Source organism: Vipera ursinii, assembly GCF_947247035.1.
Source record: "Vipera ursinii genome assembly, chromosome: Z".
Taxonomy (NCBI): Eukaryota; Metazoa; Chordata; class Lepidosauria; order Squamata; family Viperidae; genus Vipera; species Vipera ursinii.
This window is the reverse complement of record NC_139517.1, coordinates 66,736,437-66,755,596: the sequence shown is the minus strand read 5'-3', so window position 1 is coordinate 66,755,596 and position 19,160 is coordinate 66,736,437. Positions and strand designations below refer to the sequence as shown.

The following is a 19,160-nucleotide window of genomic DNA, read 5'->3' as shown; positions in this document are numbered from 1 at the left end:
TTCTTATTGCTGGGGAATCCCCAGAAGTGTTGGCCAGAAGGCTCAGGGCTGTTTTGCAGAGGCTTCGTGAAGCAGGCCTCAAATTTAAAAAAAGAACAAGTGTAGTATTGGGGTTTCATCAACAGAATTCTTGGGTTTACGTATTGATGCTAATGGTATTCACCCCGCTGATTCTTAAGTGAAGGCCATTAAAATAGCTCCTAGGCCCAAATCAAAAGGAGAGCTGCAAGCATTTTTGGGTTTCCTAAATTTTTATCACACATTCCTACCTCATAAGGCAGCAATAGCGGAGCCCCTCCACAGGCTACTTGACAAAAAAGCTCCTTGGAAATGGACTAACTTACACAAAAAAAGTTTCCAGGATTTGAAAGCACTTCTGTCAGAAAAGTCCACTGTAACTCATTACATAGAGTCTAAACCTGTATGCCTTGCATGTGATGCATCTCCATATGGGTTGGGGGCAGTCTTAAGCCACATAGAGAAAAATGGGAAACAGGTTCCCATAGCATTTTACTCAAGGACCTTGTCCTCTGCTGAGCGCAACTATGCGCAGATTGACAAAGAGGCCCTGGCCATAGTTGCTGGAATTAAAATTTTTCATGATTATTTATATGGCAGGGATTTCACTGTCTACACTGACCACAAACCTCTGTTGGGACTGTTCACAACAGACAAAGAACCCCCCCATACAAGAATGTTGAGATGGTCTATTTTTCTGTCTGCATACAATTTTAAATTAATTCACAAACCAGGAAATGAAATGGGCCATGCTGATGGCCTCAGCAGACTACCATTGCCACTAATGGATCCAGCTCCAGCTCCTGCTACTAGAATATTGTCCATACAGGACATACCTGAGTTTCCCCTCCATGCAGAGGACATTGTTGCTGAAACTGCCACAGATAAAATACTTAGTAGAGTGTTGTCATGGGTATATATGGGCTGGTTGGAAAAAAGTCCATGTACTGAATTTCAAAGTTATTTTGTCAGGAGGCATGAGTTGTCTGCATATAAGGGGTGCATTTTATGGGGAAAGAGTCATAATTCCCACTTACCTAAGAAACAGGGTCTTACACTCATTACATGAAGGCCATCCAGGCATTGTCAGAATGAAAGTCTTAGCTAGAAACTACCTTTGATGATAAGGCCATCGAGGGTCAAGTCCATGGTTGTTATACATGCCAGCAATCTAGGCCTGAAATGCCACAGGCCCCAGTTTGCAGGAGGGAGGAAACGCACACTCCCTGGTCTAGGATTCACATAGACTACGCTGGGCTTTTTCAGGGGCAGCTCTTACTGATAGTGGATAGCCACCCAAAATGGCTGGAAGTAATTCCAGTTCCTAACATGACTACTGCTAGGACCATCCAGGTGCTGAGAAAACTCTTTGCAACACATGGGTTGCCTGATGTCTTAGTTTCTGACAATGGGGCCCAATTTACTGCTGCTGAATTTCAGGCTTTCCTTAGAGCTAATCTCATCAGACATGCAATGTCTGCACCATTTCATCCATCTTCTAATGGTCAAGCCGAACATATGGTGAGGACAACTAAGGAGGCACTCAAGCGCATTGTCACTGGTGACTGGCATCACAGATTGGCAGATTTCTTACTCTGCCAGCATTCTACGCCCTGCATGGCCACAGGTAAAAGTCCTGCAGAACTACGTTGGGGGAGGCATTTGATTACTAAACTGGACAGGTTGCATCCAGACAGAGTGGCAGCAGAAGCCTCTCGACCAAAACCCCCAAGGGGGCTGCACATGGCCGATTGGGTTTGGGCCAGGAACTATGGTCAGGGGAATTTGTGGGTTCCTGGTCAAATCACCAAGGCATCTGGACCCCTATCTTATAAAGTGGGGTTGGAGGGAGGGCAAGTTGTCAGAAGACACATTGATCAGCTCAGGAAAAAGTTTCCAGAACGACCACTAAGCGAGGACTGCATCATAAGTCCCTCCCAGCGGCCCAGCCAGCCCTCACATGGACTACCAGGACTTTTCCTTCTCAGCGGAGATGAAACCAGAGGGAGAACTGGGGAGCATGGGAGTACGACATGGGCCCCCTGACAAAGCGAGCCAACTGAGCTTCAGCAACCGCTGTGCCTACTCTGCCGAACAGACTGACTCTGGGGTGGGCCAACCTGGGGAGGCCAGCCAGAGCGGTTCGAATCCCCTTGACTTAGGAGCACAAAGGGACACGAATCTACCCAGCCCACTGGGTAAGCTGATAGACCACAAAGTGATGGGAACTCCAAGACATCCCTAGGCCATACAAGCCTCCTGCATACCTCGCAGATTACATTGTAAAATAAAGTGATGTATATTGTTGTAAAACTTGTTGCCACTAAACTTCAGAAACTAATGTTTGTGTAACTGCCTATTACTGCATTGGAAGCCTGATCATTGAGACGTTATTTAATCTCATTATAGTACACAGTGATTATATTATTTTATTATTTGTTGTTATTTCTCACTTATTGTGTGTGCGTTGATTAACAAGTCTTGACAGTAATTGTGGTTGTCATAGTTTGATCTAAGAGGGGAGGGGTGTTATGTACTGGGTTTTGGTGATACACCACGTGGGTTGCTGGAGCAGCTAACGGCTCTCCAGCAACCCAGACTAACTGTCTCCTGTCATGCAATTGGCTAGCCCCAGGCGGCAAGAGTTGGTTCAAACCTATTGGCTGCCGCCCAAGGGCTAGACTATAGACTGGTTGCAGCCCATGCTTCAGTACAGTTCTAGCAAGAAATGAGTTATCTTGTACTCAGCCTCGTGTATTCATTCCTGAACCGAAGAGCCCACTACTTAACAGCTTTTGACAATGTAAATTGGCAATGTAAATACAAATTACAAGCATTTACAGATGATTTAGTTTTTATACTAGAAGAGCCTCTTGAGACAAACTTTATGCTTATGAAAAAGATAGAAGAATTCAAAAAATTGGCAGGTCTGAAAATAGAGAAAAGACTAACGTGTTAACTAAAATCCTTACAGAAAAACAAAAAAATCAATTATCAGAAAAAAGGTAAGTACTTGGGATTCTACCTAACAGCAAGATGTGCAACAATAAAAGAAGATAATTACATAAAACCATTAAAACAAATAAAATTAGACTTGGAAAAATGGAAAAAAAACTACACATTTCAATGCTGGGGAGAATAGCAACGGTGAAGATGAATATTTTACCAAAAAAACTCTTTTTGTGTCAAACAATACCTATAAAAATGGGGAAAACTTCTTTGATGAACCAAATAAATCAATACTGAAATTTATTTGGCAAGGAAAAAAAGCTAGAATAAAACTGAAAATGCTTCAAGAAGCGAAAGAAAATGGAGGATTTGGATTGCCAGACTGGAATCTATATTATCAAGCAGCCGTTCTAACATGGCTAAAAGAGTGGATAACTCTTAGAGATAGAAGATTACTATACCTAGAGGGACATGACCTACAACTTGGATGGCATGCCTTTCTATGGTATGGGAAAAATAAAATTCACAGATATTTTCAATATCACTACATAAGAAACACACTTTTGCTAGAATGGGAAAAAATAAAAGTGAAAATCTATATGAAAATACCTGGATGGTTTTCAACAATGGATGCATTTGTTCACCCAAAATTAATAAACTATGACAAAATTGTAACTTATAAATACATTTTGAATAAAGAAGGGAAATCGGTCCTGCCCAAGCTTCTCGACGTCTTGTCCGGGTTGGTGATTGAGTTCCCCAGGCTTATAGTTCTGGGGGATTTCAATCTGCCTTCTGTGGGTGAGGTATCTGAGTTGGCCCGGGAGTTCATGGCTTCCATGACGGCCATGGACCTGACTCAAATAATTCAGGACCTGACCCATAATGGAGGGCACACACTCGACCTGGTTTTTATCTCTGGGCAGTGGATTAATGATCTGGGTAGGGGGGATTTAATCATCCAACCCGTGATAGGCCGATCATTTTCTTCTCTGGCTAGACTTCAGTACGCCACCCCCTGCCGCTGGGAGGTGGAACCGATCAGGTGGTTCCGCTCCAGATGCCTGATGGACCCTGAAAGGTTCCAGATGGAGCTTGGGACATTTCCTGCTTCCCTTACCCACGACTCTGCTGAGGCCCTAGTAGAAGCCTGGGAGAGGGCGGCTGCTGGGGCCTTGGATCAAGTTGTGCCTTTGCAGCCTCTGACCTGGCACAGACCCTGGGTGGCCCCCTGGTTTACTGAGGAGCTCCAGGAGATGAAGCGCCGGAAAAGACACCTAGAGAGCTGTTGGAGGTCCAGCGGATCCGAATCTCATCGAACACAGCTAAGAACTTATCTTAAGTCTTACCTAGTGGCGATGGAAGCGGCAAAGCGTGTCTACTTTTCCGCTCTCATTGCGTCCGCAGATAACTGCCCAGTCGCCCTGCTTAGAGTGACCTGCTCACTGTTTAACCAGGGACCGAGGGATGACCCCTTGCAGGGTAGGACTGAGGAATTTGTACAGTATCTGCAGGACAAAATCGCTCAGATCCGGACTGGCTTGGACTCCGACTGGGCGGAATCTGGCAGAGTGGAGAGGGCAGGTCTTGATCATTTGGGGTGAGTTTGACCCTGTGACTCTGGATGATGTGGACAGGATCATGAGTAAACTGAGCACTACAACTTGTTTACTGGACCCATGTCCCTCCTGGTTGGTTTTGGCCACCTGGGAGGTGACAGGGGGCTGGCTCCAGGCAGTTGTCAACACTTCTTTGATGGAGGGTGGCTTCCCCTCCGCCTTAAGAGGCGGTGGTGAGGCCCCTTCTCAAGAAGCCTGCTCTGGACCCGGCCTCCTTGAATAACTATCGTCCTGTCTCCAACCTTCGTTTTGTAGCAAAGGTTGTTGAGAGTGTGGTGGTGCGTCAGCTCCCACAATTCCTGGATGAAGTGGACTATCTGGACCCATACCAGTCCAGTTTCAGACCTGGCTACAGCACGGAAACATCATTGGTCGCACTGGTGGATGATCTCTGGTGGGCCCGGGACAGGGGCTGTTCCTCTGTCCTGGTCCTACTTGACCTCTCAGCGGCTTTTGATACCGTCAACCATGGTATCCTGCTGCGAGAGCTCAAGGGGTTGGGAGTGGGAGGCACTGTTTTACGGTGGTTCTCCTCCTACCTCTCGGGCCGCTTGCAGTTTGTATTGCAGGGGGACAGAGATCTACCCCGAGGCCCCTTTCTTGTGGGGTGCCTCAGGGGTCAGTTCTCTCCCCCCTCCTGTTTAACATCTATATGAAGCTGCTGGGTGAGATCATCCGTGGCTTTGGGGTGAGGTATCATCAATATGTGGATGATATCCAGTTGTTTATCTCCACCCCGAGCCAACCCAGTGATGCCCTTGACGTGATGTCCCGGTGCCTGGAGGCGGTGCGGATCTGGATGGGAAGGAATAGGCTCAGGCTTAACCCCTCCAAGACCGAGTGGCTGTGGATACCGGCATCTCATATTGTCCAACAAGTTCCATCTCTTTTGATGGGGGGAGGTATTGCCCCCCTCAGAAAGGGCTCGCAACTTGGGTGTCCTCCTGGATTCATGGCTTAATTTGGAAGATCATCTAATGGCCGTGACCAGGGGGGGCCTTCACACAGGTTTGCCTAGTGCACCAGTTGTGCCCCTTTTTGGACCGAGATGCTCTATGCATGCCCACGCCCTCGTCACTTCTCACCTGGATTACTGCAATGCTCTTTACATGGGGCTGCCCTTGAAGAGCACCCGGAGGCTTCAACTGGTGCAAAATGCGGCCGCGCAGGTGCTTTTGGGAGTATCTCAGTACTCCCATGTTACACCACTCCTGTGCGAGCTGCATTGGCTTCCGGTTACCCTCCGAGTGTGATTCAAGGTGCTGGTAATAACCTTTAAAGCACTACATGGCTTAGGCCCGGGGTACTTGCGAGACCACCTGCTGCCATTGTCAACCTCCCATCACCTGGTTTGCTCCCACAGAGTCAGACTTCTCAGGGTGCCATTGGCTAGGCAATGCTGGCTGGCGACCCCCAGGGGGAGAGCCTTGTCTGTGGGTGCACCGACCCTCTGGAATGAAATACCCCCAGAGCTGCGGACGGCTCCTGACCTTTGGTCCTTCTGCCGTGACCTGAAGACCTGGTTGTTCCAATAAGCGGGCCTGGACTGACTACGTTTTTTAATTAGGCTTTTTACTGGGTTAAATTGTCTTGTATTTATTGTATCTATTGTTTAATTCTTTTTTTAAAAAATTACTTTACATTTTTTTTTTTTTTTTATTGAAAAGTTTTAAAATACAATTTTCCTTTGAAAGACCCCCCTTCCCCCTCCCTCCTCCCCTCCCTACCTCCCCCCTATCTCCCCCCCTCCCCCTCTCCCTCTTCCCTCCCACCCCTCTACTTCCCCTCCTCCCCCCCTCCCCCCCCCGACTTCCCAGAGCAAAATACAAGGTATATATCTAAAAAGCAATCATAAACAATCATATACTAACAATTATAAACTCTAAAATCCATCACTCTCTAGCTTATATAGAGTAAACCAATCCTTAACAATACTAAATATGTATAAAGAACTAAAATAAAAGAAAACTAGCATCATTCCCATCTATGTTCTTCCACAATTCACTATTACCTAGACATATTCTCACTTACACATCACAAGCACCTATCCCTATTAACCTCTCTAGCCAAAATAGGCTATAATAGATAGTTCTTACACAAATTATCGTATCATCCATCTCGTGGGAAAGAGGAAGTTAGGACCCTTTTGTTTATTGCTGACAAAACCCAAATGCTAACCCCCCCTTTTGTTTCCCCAGTTCAAAAGGCTTCTCCTTTCCTTTGAAATGCCTATTGCCCGTTCAATACACATCTATCCTCTTCTCTTCGGGAGATGACAGAATCCATGGGATAATGTTTGAAACATTCCATTTATGAATATGATATAGATGGATTCTGACAGTCCATTAATTCCAAATTGAACATTCTGTTACCATACATATCATCCCAAAACTCTTAAAAACACAACTACCACTTGACTATAAGTATATTGTGGAAGTTCCATAGATTTCTACTGGTCTTATTTTTTAATCTTTTTTGAGCGTTTTAAGGCAGCACGCGTCACCCTCTGTTCTCTAGGATCATCCAAAAGAGTTGCAGCTTGATCTCCTCCTGTACCCTTCTCGTCTAACTGTCCATCTTCATCCTCTTGATGTTCTCCTTCTCCAGATCCCTCTGCAGCTTCCAGAAGTGTTGATGGGGTTGCTTTTAAAACATTGTTGTAAAAATCATGCGCTTGCTTCACAGTACCCAAACAGTACCTTTTGCCATCATACATGAAACTCAACCCAGCTGGGATCTCCCATCTGAACCTTATATCTCTTTGCTTGAGCTCTTGCACAAGAAATATAAAGTCCTTCCTTCTCTTTAAAATCTTTGGAGGAATTTCTTTTAGAACCAAAACTTCTTGACCAGCAATCACAACTTTAGTATCATAGGCAGCTTGTATAACTTCATCTCTAATTTCCCTTTTTACAAAATAAACCACCACATCTCTAGGCAACTTTCTCTGCTTAGCAATCCACGAATTCACACGAAACACTTTGTCCATGCCTTGTTTTATTTCAGATGCTGGATGGTTCAATACCCCCTCAAAAGCCTCAGAAACCAGCTGCTTTAAATCTTCCTTAATATTCTCTTTTAGGCCTCTAATTCTAACAGCAAACTGCATCTGGTAAAATTGAGCCAAACTCTGTTCGCTATCCATTTTGTCTTTTAAATCTTCAATTTCCAATACTTTTGCTTCTAATATAGCATTCTTTTGAGTCAAGTCTTCCACTTGATCATCCAGCACCTCCACACATTTAGCTACTTTATGCACTGAGGACAAAATGTCTACCTTCATCTCTCTAAGTTTCTGCTCCATCCTTTCTTCCATTCTCTGCTCCAATTTCTCCAATTTCTCCTCCATCTGTGCAAATTTAACACCCATTGACTCCAAGATTAACTGGGTATGTTTTTCAAGATCCTTCGATGTCAATACATCAGGAGAATGCAACGCCTGCAGTAATGATTGTTGTTGCACCGGAGAATTTCCAGCACTCCGAAAAGTTCTAGGGGGAGGTTTAGCCGCCATCTTTTACTTACAATTGTGACGCACTTTCACTTTAAGTTTTAAGCATAGTCCATCAAGCTTGAGAGTAAAATAAAATAATCCTCTTCATCTCTCCACCTTTTCCTCTTGTACCGCTCTGCCTGCTCCTTTAAATCATAGTCCTTTCTTCAGGCAGGGATGGTTCGCAGACGCCTGGCTCTGCTCCAGGAAGTTCGGAGCAGAGACGACGGCCAGCTGGGAGCAACCCAGGCTTCGGGGGTTGCTTTACATTTTTTAATTTTTATGGTTGTGAGCCGCCCTGAGTCCTCAGGGAGAAGGGCGTCATATAAATTTAATGAAATCAAATCAAATCAAATCAAATTAAAACATAGACAAGAACTAGAAGAACAGGGTATTGACTTATCATGATGACCATATCTGCAAATTCAAATGAGATATGAAAAAGATGTTAAAATATCTGGATTCTATAAAGAACAGACAGAATTTGATAAGATATTACTGACATCAGATGAAAAATTGATTAAGAAACTTTATAAATATATGCTAAGCTTAAAGATGGAAGAGGAACAACTTAAAGAAACAATGATAAAATGGGTAAAGAATTTTGGATATAATATAGAACTAGAAAAATGGCAAAGCCTTTCGGAAAGAAATTCTAAAATAACAAAAGCAGTAGTGTACAAAGAAAATTTATATAAAATGTTTTATAGATGGCATTTAACACCTGTGAGGTTAGCAAAAATGTTTAAAAATATATCAAGTAAACAAAAACCAGGTACTTATTACAATCTTTGGTGTACATGCTCTAAAGCTAAAAGATTTTGGTTAAGAATACATACATGGTTAGAGAAAATGATGAAAAAAAACATAGAGTTTAAGCCAGAATTATTTTTCTTAGGCATAATTATAGGTAATTATGAGAAAGAGTGTATATATTTAATTTTACATATATTAACTTGCTTTTCTGGAGCTTAGGAGATATGGCAAAACTTTTAATAGTTTTTAAACAACATATTGTCAAGCAGGGATTACTTGTACGGTGGTTTTAAAAACCATATTAAGTTTATTGTACCATAGAAAGCCATGCCATTCAAACCTTCAGGTCTTGCGTGTTTAATTCTGTAATTCTCTTACTTTTCAAGAGTACCTACTCTTTCTCCCAAACCAACAAGTAAGCTGCAAAATAAAATTCCAAATCAGGCATCCTCATTCTTCCTCATCCTTCCTTTGCATTTTGGAATATGTTATAATTAACCCTTTCCATTGGAGTAATGGTGTGATAACACTACACACCACATTATCTTGGTCTAACTGCTGTTTTCTGGGACATGAGTGGTAGAGCATAATTAAAAATTAGCCATTGCTATATGAATAATATGCTTATATAGTCTCAATGCATTGTTGTGTTGCAGTCCATATTGTTGGGATTCCCAGTTAAAGCAGTTATACATTCTTAATAAATAATTTGCTCACCTTCCTGTGCAATGTGCAATTGCTGGGGAGCCTTAAAAACAGTGAATAAAAATCATATAAATCAAGAGTGAATACACACACACACACACACACATGCACATACACATACACACATGCTTTATAGACATTTGAAAGAAATATATGAAATCCTCTATGACCCTTTCCATTCTATCTTTGCCTGCATTTAAGAGTTGGAAAGTCAAAGTTTTAAAAATCATAATAAATAAAATACCTAAATCAGTGCCCATATATACTGATGTCCATAATTAAAAATCTTCCCCTTTGAAATATCTGTGAAAGAGGATTGTTTTACTACTCTCCACAAATATTGGAAAGAATAAGAGAGTAACTGTTCAAATGTTTAAAAAACATAGCTTATTCTTGATGTGGGGTATAAAGTCCTACTTTAATAAATTTTATTCCCTGTAATTCAACTTGCATAATTACATATATGCCTTGATCATCAGCAAACAGTATATATGGATATAATTGGGTTTTATATACAAAATTATCCCATTGATTTTCTTCTTAGAATTAGCAGAAATAAATTCCAGACCCAAAGTTTTATTTTTAAATACTTTTTTTATGAGTCTCTTTAATATGGGTTTCTTGCAAACATATTACATCATGATTTACTTTTTTCAAACTGAAATAACTGAAGTGTGGAATTTTAGTCTTGGTCAAATCAGCTTTCAGTGTTAGATAATAATATTTAACACACATTTAAATGCTTAATGCTTTATATTATTTTCAATTACTTAATCAAAACTTCTGTAATGATTAACCTAATATAGCTTAATCAACATCATAGACCTAATTAATAAGGCAGCAGATTTTTTAAAATTAGGACACCAATTCTAATATAACAGAAAAAAGCATGGTAGTGCCAATTTGGCCTATGTAACGTAGTAATTAAATGCAACAAGTAGATGTAGAGGTAGTATAAAAATGCTTATCTAATATCAATTAAATGTTCAATAATGTATCTGATGTGAATATAGATATGCATAATATAGAATCATTAGTTCTGTGCAACGAACTAGAATTTGAGCTATCTGATTTCTCTGTTGAAATATCAGAAAAACATAGAATTAGTTCTGTAGCTGTGCCATTAATGCTCTTTTGGTGTTGTGACATGTGACATGGTGAATATGAAAAAATAAAGAAAAACCCATATATTCTCATTAAACAATATATTTCTAAGATCAGTTTTAAATCAAATTTTATTACACTATACCTGAAACAATGACAAGGAAAAATGTTTCAGTTTTCTGAGTGCCATTTTATTCACATTAAATAATAATTTGTCTTTCTGCCCTCATTTTTCCTAAACATTCATTTTACTCTCTCTCTTTGGTAATTTTTGTTTTCCATGTAATTGAAGAGATAAAAAACTGAGGTTCAACAAATATAAGACAAGGGAAGGAATGAAATATGCAATGTCTTATTAACTTCTGGGCTCAAGAGTAATTTTATCCTATCTTTTAAAACAAACTTCCAGAAGTATAGTACTCTATCTTGTGGGCAGAGAAATTAATTAAAGAGCAGGATAAAAGGATCTTCAGAAAACAGTATCTAAACAATACTGTATTTTTGTTGTTTTCTTTGAAGGGAAGGAGAGAAGAAATTTCAGTGGATATACAAGTAGGTAATCTTTGTAGAAGTCTCATGCATTGTAAATGAGATTGGCAGGAAATCCAGCAGTCCAGGTCAAAGTTCTACTCTTCAGCTTTGTGATTTGCTAATGGGAAACACATGCTATCCTTTTGCTCAAAGTTCAAATAACCTAGAAATTCCAGCAGTGTAGCTCAGTGACTGAACCAGAACAAGGGCAGAACTTGTCAGGATTTAAGAGCTTTCAGCAAAGCCCGTCAATTACAGTCAGCACCCCATTCCTTAGAAGGATATCAATTATAGATAGTGAGTTGCTTTAGCAAGGGGAGTCAGTGCTGTCAGACACTAGATAGACAACCATGAAGAATCATGAATCTTTCTATTAGCTGTAAAAAAGAGGAATGCTGGTGGCAGTGGGGGTGGTGTAGCAAGAAGAATGGACAGGTGCTATAAATAAGCAGGCCATTTGAACCGTTTAATGCAGTGCTTCTCAGAGCATCCTTTATGAACATTTTAACTGTACTGGATTCTGAATAGCATTTGGCAATCAAAATGAACTACCACTTTACTTAACTTTACATTGATAAATAACTCAAGTACTTGTATGCATTTTATTTTATTTTTATTAGTAAGAGTTGGGGTAGTTCACTATAAACTGATAAATTTCTGGTTACATTTTAAGCAATGTTAAAAAAATTAAGTTCTCCAAAAGCAAATGAATATAATTACTATTTCCTCTTGTCTAGGGACATAAATTCTAGCAATATTATCTTAAAGATCAAAATTAGCTACTATCCTCTTCTTCTGCCTTAGAGTTCAAGTGCCATAGTCTTCTACCATGTTAGCTTATGCTGTAAAGTGTAAACATATGACAGCTCTGCTGCTTGAAAATTGCAAGAACTGAACTTCAGAAAATTAATATCAATTATAAATTGCCTGAAATTTTGTTGAAATAACCTGGCATAAACATTTCATATTTATGTTCTTGGCAAGACAATCACTGGTAATATATTTCATTTATTTAATGATATATCTTTGTAAAAGTATCCTAGAATTCCTAGCCAGCATCTCCCAGAAAGGCCTTCAAATTGGAGAAAACTGAAATATTGAGTTATTACATAAATGATGCACAGAGTGTATTCAAGAGTGTTTAAAACTGCAGGCGTCATTTTATGGTCCTTGTTATTTTTTCTGATACATTATTGGTACATGTATCAGAAGAATAATGATGGTAGTTTAAATTGATATTACTCTGCTTCATGTAAAAATTCTTTGGAAATTTCAGTTGTACAAGGTTTGAAGATTATTGTACTGGAGTACAAACTAGTGTTTTAGAAATATCACTAACTTTGTGTAAGTCAGATAATGCACTTCAATTATGATCATTCTGAGTTTAATATTTACATTAGTATCTAATACACATATACACACATACACACACACTGCTAAAACAAGCAGCCAAAGCAAAATTTAAAAACACTGACTTTGAAAAGGGAAATGAAGATCCATGCTTACATACAACATGTTTGCATTCTTTATTGTCAGTGATGTAACTGTGTCAAGAACAAATGAGATAACTTTGACATAGTGATTTTTTTTTAAAAAGGGAAATAAAATACCAAGGGGATATTAGCTATACAAAAGGACAAAAGTGGAATTTATCTGTTCAGTCAAAACCAAAAGATAATAGACTTAAAGACTCAAGTACACCCAAGAAAGTTGGATATGTAAACAAAGGAGGAAGCAAGTTGACTATTAATGAATAATATATGACAACTGTGTGAAAGCTGCAATTAGGATATAGCCAATGTAGATGGACTGCTGAGTAAAAAGATCAATGAGCCAACATACAAGGTTTGTTAATAAGCAATTAACAAGATGAGGCAGATACTTAAAGTTTAATTTAAGACTGCTTTTAAATAATAATCCCAAACATATAGTAGTAGGTATACAGATTCAAATTGGTATGAATTAAATTAGAAATTAACTACAGCATACATATCCTTTTTTTTTATTGAAAAGTTTTAACATACACTTTTTCCCTTAAAAAAACCCCCTCCCCCTCCCTTCTCCCTCGCCCCCTACCTTATATCCTTATATGGAAGTATATCTATCACATGGTGCAGTAGGAAGCAAAACGTTACAGTTCTGTCATCTGTAAAAGTTGAATCTAGGTAGACTTTGGGTTATAACAGCAATTGAGGCGGCCTATTGCTAAGGGATGTGATTGTAAAATATGGTGTTGTTTTACGTTGTATCCCCAAGATGCATGGGTTGTTAAGTGGGAAGAGAGAAGAAACCCAGTAAGGAGTGAGGGGATGATTGTGGAGATGGGGGGGGGAGCCGAGAAGAATAGCACAGGGCACACATTGCGTCATGGGTGGCTGGGAGGGCTAGCACAGTCTGACAGAAAGCCTGCAAAGGGCTAGGGAGTGTCGGTACAGGCTGCACTCAAGTTGTGGGTGATTGGGGAGGTTCTGGGAGGTAGCGCAGGCCACATGTGAAATATGGGAAGTCAGGGAGGACCTCTGGAGGCACATATGTGGGAGAGTGGAAGAAAAAGCAGAAGCAACTTACTTGAGTGATTTGCAACCTTCCCAGCTGGTTTTCCCACTGACATTTCTAGTGGAAAGATGGAAGGAAGGTTCAAATAGGGTTTATGTGACCATGGCTCCCTGTGATGTACAATCACAGGCTGGGCACACAATCACCCATATTGTGATCAAATGACCATGGGAATGCTGCAATGGCCAGAACCTCAAGAACGAGTTCATTTTTCCAGGCCTGTTGTAACTTTCAACAATTGCTGAATGAATGGACAATAGCCAAGAACTACCTGTACTGAAACAAAACAAGCATGCAGAAAATTTGTATAGCTCTGCAAACTGTTGATATAATTCAAATAAAAGAACCAATTCCAACCACATTAGAACTGAGAATATGGGAGATAGAAGAATTGCAGACCCAAAGCAGTCAAAACCCAATATGAAATAGGTATATTTTAAATGGCATTATACGAAGGACACAGAAAAAAGAAAATAAGTAAAACTGATGTATTGTCCAATTGATGTCATTGCCTAGTAACCTATTTCCCACACTGAGAGAAGCACTGTGCATAAAAATGCATGGTGATATAACCTATTACTTGTGGAATCTTATGAGAAGATGAATGTTAGATATATTACTTCCATCCATCAATTGTTTCCTTCATGGTGTAAGAGAGAGGAGGATCACCTAATGTCCTAATTTCCATTCCAATTTTGCTCCTTTTATATATACAAAGAGGTTAAAGCTGGAAAAAACAAATATCTCATTTGAGATTGATCGTGTTAATTACTTATAGTAATTAACTTTCAGTAGCTCTGGAAAAAGTGCATTTTAATAGATAAGATTTTGACAATGCAGATTCTTGATATTAAATCCTTTGACCTTTTTATTTCTTAGAATAGAATAGAGCTGGAAGGGACCTTGGAGGTCTTCCAGTCCAGCCCCCTGCTCAAGCAGGAGAACCTATACCAGACATGTCAAAGTCGTGATGTCAAGTGACATCGTGCAACATATTGGGATGATTTTGCCATTGCTGGCAATGGGGTGGGTGCAGCTTCTGCATGATGCATCTGGCCCACGGGCTGGCAGTTTGACACCCCTGACCTATACCATTTCAGACAAGTGACTGTCTTGCCTCTTCTTAAAAATCTCCAGTGATGGAGCATCCATGATTTCTGAAGGCAAGCTGTTCCACTGGCTAATTGTCCTCACTGTTAGGAAGTTTCTCCTTAATTCCAGGTTGCTTCTCTCTTTGATCAGTTTCCAACAATTGTTTCTTGTCTTGCCCTCTGGTGCTGTGGTTCATTTCTCTCAGCTTTCTCATGACTTCCAGGTTTGTCTTTTTCCAATTAATCATTTTATATTTACTAACGTTTAATAAATAACTATCAAGCTATAGTGTTTGCTACCTGAACTGAGTGGCATGTCCATTTGCTCTGATTTGGATATAGAAACTGACTGGGAGTATGCTGGGTGCAAATTAAAACATTGTAATTTTCCAGTCATGTATTCATCTATTATCATTCAAAACTTCTATACCTGGTTATTATCTGAAACAATCATTTAAAATTATTATAGGTGGTTACTATCTATGAAAACCATTTCAAAGTTACATGCTCTACTTTCTCCCCAGACAAAATTCCTGTCATATTATGGAAATGGAAAGCCCAAAAAGCAATATATTTATTTTATTTTCCTAAATAATTTACTTCACCATATACACTTTATATTATTAAATAATAAAAGTCTGATGTATTAAATACACCAAATATCTTAGAGTTGTAGGGGAACTCTCTTGTTTCTATTGTTGTAGGCTAATTTGAAAGAACTGGAAGCATCAGACTTGGCAAAAAAGTTAATATCTCATGCCCAGCTTATTTTTCCTCAATAACTATCAAAGTCTCTGATTCAAAACAATATTTTATGGCTTACAGGATCAGAGCCATTACACTCTCTATTGAAGTCTTTATTGAATTTTACACTAAGCTTTAGCTGACTGAACAGGTCAAACAGTATAGCTTGGAGTTTTACTTTATCCACAGAAATCCATAAGCTGCCTCCAGCCAGCAATGTGGTTTGTAAAGAAACTTGACTCAGCAAAGAGTCTGAGAGCCTGACCCTTTAGAAAAGGTCAGATAGTTTTCAAAGCCAGCTCCTGAATGCCATTAACTTACATGCACTAGTTGCTCCTGCATGTCAAACTCTCGTGAACAGCCGTCCCAATGGCAGTTTGTCTCATAGACCACTTCAGGTTCTTGCTTGCTTTCATCTTTCTCCCCTTCCTCCTTTATTGAGGTCATTCCTTCCGGTGGTTCCTGTGATGGCCACGGAAGTGAGGAAGCAGATGAAAAAACAAACACTTAGGTCTTAACTTATTCAAAGTTTCTAGTATTATTGAGTCCCAAGCTGATATTGGGACTCAAAAAAAAAAGATAAAGGTACAGTTTTAGAATACTTATCTACAATCCTTCATCTTTTCCCCAAACTTTCCCAACTTTCAACTTTGAAATAAAATCAAAATAAAATAAAAATTACAAAGTCTGTAACAGAATTGTCTTGTTGTCCAAATTAAGACCACTTCTGATAAAGTTTTAAAGTTTTGCTAAAACAGAGCAATACTTTTAGATCCATCTGCTGTTATACAAAATAAACTCTTTTAAATGTAAATCAGTATGGGCTATGCAGCATGATGTGAAGAAACTGTTCAGAAAAGGAATCCATCTCCTTAGCCGCAGCTTTTAAGTTATCACTGTTGTGCAATCTGCCCTCAACAACTGTTCACGTTATCTCAATTGACCAATTTTAATACTACTGAAACTGTTATTTAAAGCAAATTTTGATGTCTCAGAATAAAAATAAACATGAAGATTTAATGAAGTGATTATTAAACAACACCTGCACAGAAGCAGATTTATAAACAAATTCATGACCACAGAAAGGCAGCTTTCTAGAACTTCGCTTATTGTCTTTTTTATGTGAGGGGGAGGCAGGAGGGGCAACAAATATGCAAACAAGGAGGTACCAATGTCGTGTTTGTGGACTTGGGCTTCGATTTTCAGATTTTAGAAAGGGTGGAGAAACTGAGGATGCTCTTTAAAAAAACAACTTAATTTCACAGTTTACATTACCTTTTCGAGTATTTCAAGCTTCAATCTATTGAAAGATTACTCCCTTCATTTCCAGCAATGATACTATTAAAATTTTGTTAAGAGTCAATAGCAATTTAGGATCTTGAGACAGCCTTTACTTTACTTTCAATTTTTCCTGATCAAGCAACCAATAACTGCCACTGTAAAATGTTATGCAAAGATTAATAGTAGATGTAGAGCATATGCTTTTGCAAAGATTACTCACAAAAACAATTAATACAAAATGTGCCCTCTTCCTACAACAGATAAAAGCATAGTTTACCTGCATGCTTCCAGCTCCTGGGCTGGGGAGGTCATCGTCTGGTTTTATCTTGGAACGCTTGTTATGCATTGGGTCCCCTGTGCTGCTCACTGCAGACTCACTTGTGGGCTTACTCTGCAGCACATATTTATACCCAAAAAATATAAGTAGACTTTGAGTTAAAATACAATACATGCAGAATATTCAAAGAATCTATTAAGGTTCACTGAGTTCAATTTCTATGATTGAGAGAAATCTTTTTATGTTCTTGATTTCTCTTCCATTTTCAAAATTATAATTTCTCAGTAATGCTTTTACTTAGAGAGAAAAAATCCTGATTGAATGTTATATAATAATTTATATAATTTCTTTACATAAATTATTATTTAAGAAAATAAACCCTCCTGACTGAAACTTTTCTGAACTCAGTGACAAACCAACCCAAAACAAGAAAAAAAGATAATTTATCTAAGAAACGTTTATTACTGCACTCCTTCTATGCTTGCCTAGATGACATTTTTACATTTTTTATTATTCACTTTTAAAAAATTGAAATAAACTCTTTTTCATTGCCTTTTACCTGAAGGACACATTTTGCTATCTTCTACTTGAAATAAATGTATCTAGACATACATTTCCTTAAATATTACATAGAATTAGTTTATTCAGTGTATGTTCCGGATTATATTATTATAATTTTAGAGCCTCCTAGTTTAGGATGGTCATGATCTGCAACGAATTAACATAAGATCTTTGAAATGGGCTGAAGACAGCAGAATCTTACAAATTTTCCTAACACAGCTTTATTCCTCCAGAGAATGCAATACTATGTCCATTGATTTGGGAATTATTGTATTGACACACACTATGTTTTTCAAATTGTTTGCTTCTTTTCTACTTAACATAGGCTCTTGAAATTTTTTGACTGTACTGGAAATTTGAGAAATCTCTATCTTAGTATTCTATGGAGCATGAAGAAGCAAGAGAGAAATTCCTGTCTCATAACACTTAGCATATGTTCATGGGTGTCTTTGGATCCTAATTTTTGGTTCAAAATCAGAGACATTTTTGTCTTTTACCTTTACCTGAACATTCTAAAACTGTAAGTTCCTATACAATGAATCTGGAAGTTATTGAAATATTTATAAGGGATGGAAAACACTCCATCAATTCAAAAGCATGATATACTCAAGGTAATTTATAATGAAAGACTGCATATATTGCAGCCCCAAGGTACTTGTTAGCAAATCTGTTCTAAGAGCTGTGATGATTAATCGCTATTGTGGACAAGTCAGTATGGTACAAAAATCTTTTCTTACATTCCCTTACCTGTGTAGCTTCTGAAGGACCAGAGCTGACCTGAACAGGATTCAAGACATTAGGGATGCCGGGAATAGGCCTCTGAGTAGGAAAGGTTGGAGCAGGATGAATGAGTGGAGGACTATGCCCAAAGGCTGAACCCAGACTTTGCTGTCGACTGATGATCTGTTGATGCATCTGCTGGAGGGATACTGGTGTGGGAGGGTATGCGAAACTTAGCGCTGGGCTGCATTATGATGGGAAAATAGAAGTAAAGATCATTTAGGGAATTGAGTCAAAAGATATGTGAATTATTATTATGTTCAAAACAAGAACCATAGGTTTGCTTAACTGATGCTTTTGCTCAGAGATGCCATGATGCATACTTTAAATCATGTACCAGCTTTATATGTAAGTCATCATATAAATATTTTTGAAAGTAAGGAACTGAAGTTAAAACTAGTTCACATGTGGAGCTCTGACCTGTCAGATATATGACTGTTAGATCTTGATTTGATATGGTACTTTGTAAGCAGCAATTTAGACCTATACTCTAACTGCAGAGTAAACCAATTAAATATTTTTTTTCAAAGCTGGGCAGTTCTAAAAGTGGTGGATAACTTTTTTAAAAATAATAATAATAATAATAATAATACTGTAATCTACTTTTATCTGAAATGTTTCAAACTCATCCATCTCCTTCCACTGGACACACAACATAAATTATTTAGTCTGTTATTCATACTCCTTATATACAG

The 19,160-nt window shown here is 38.9% G+C and overlaps 1 protein-coding gene across 1 annotated transcript in view; it reads right to left on the bottom strand.

The window, feature by feature from the left end:
* GLI3 (GLI family zinc finger 3) overlaps nt 1-19,160 on the bottom strand; it is a gene marked incomplete at its 5' end in the record, with an annotated part of 320,743 nt that overhangs the window by 50,353 nt on the left and 251,230 nt on the right. The window contains 3 exons of the mRNA XM_083378272.1: nt 15,888-16,028; nt 17,125-17,238; nt 18,433-18,649. Coding sequence (XP_083234398.1) covers nt 15,888-16,028; nt 17,125-17,238; nt 18,433-18,649 — 472 coding nt within the window. The remainder of the gene's footprint in view (nt 1-15,887; nt 16,029-17,124; nt 17,239-18,432; nt 18,650-19,160) is intronic.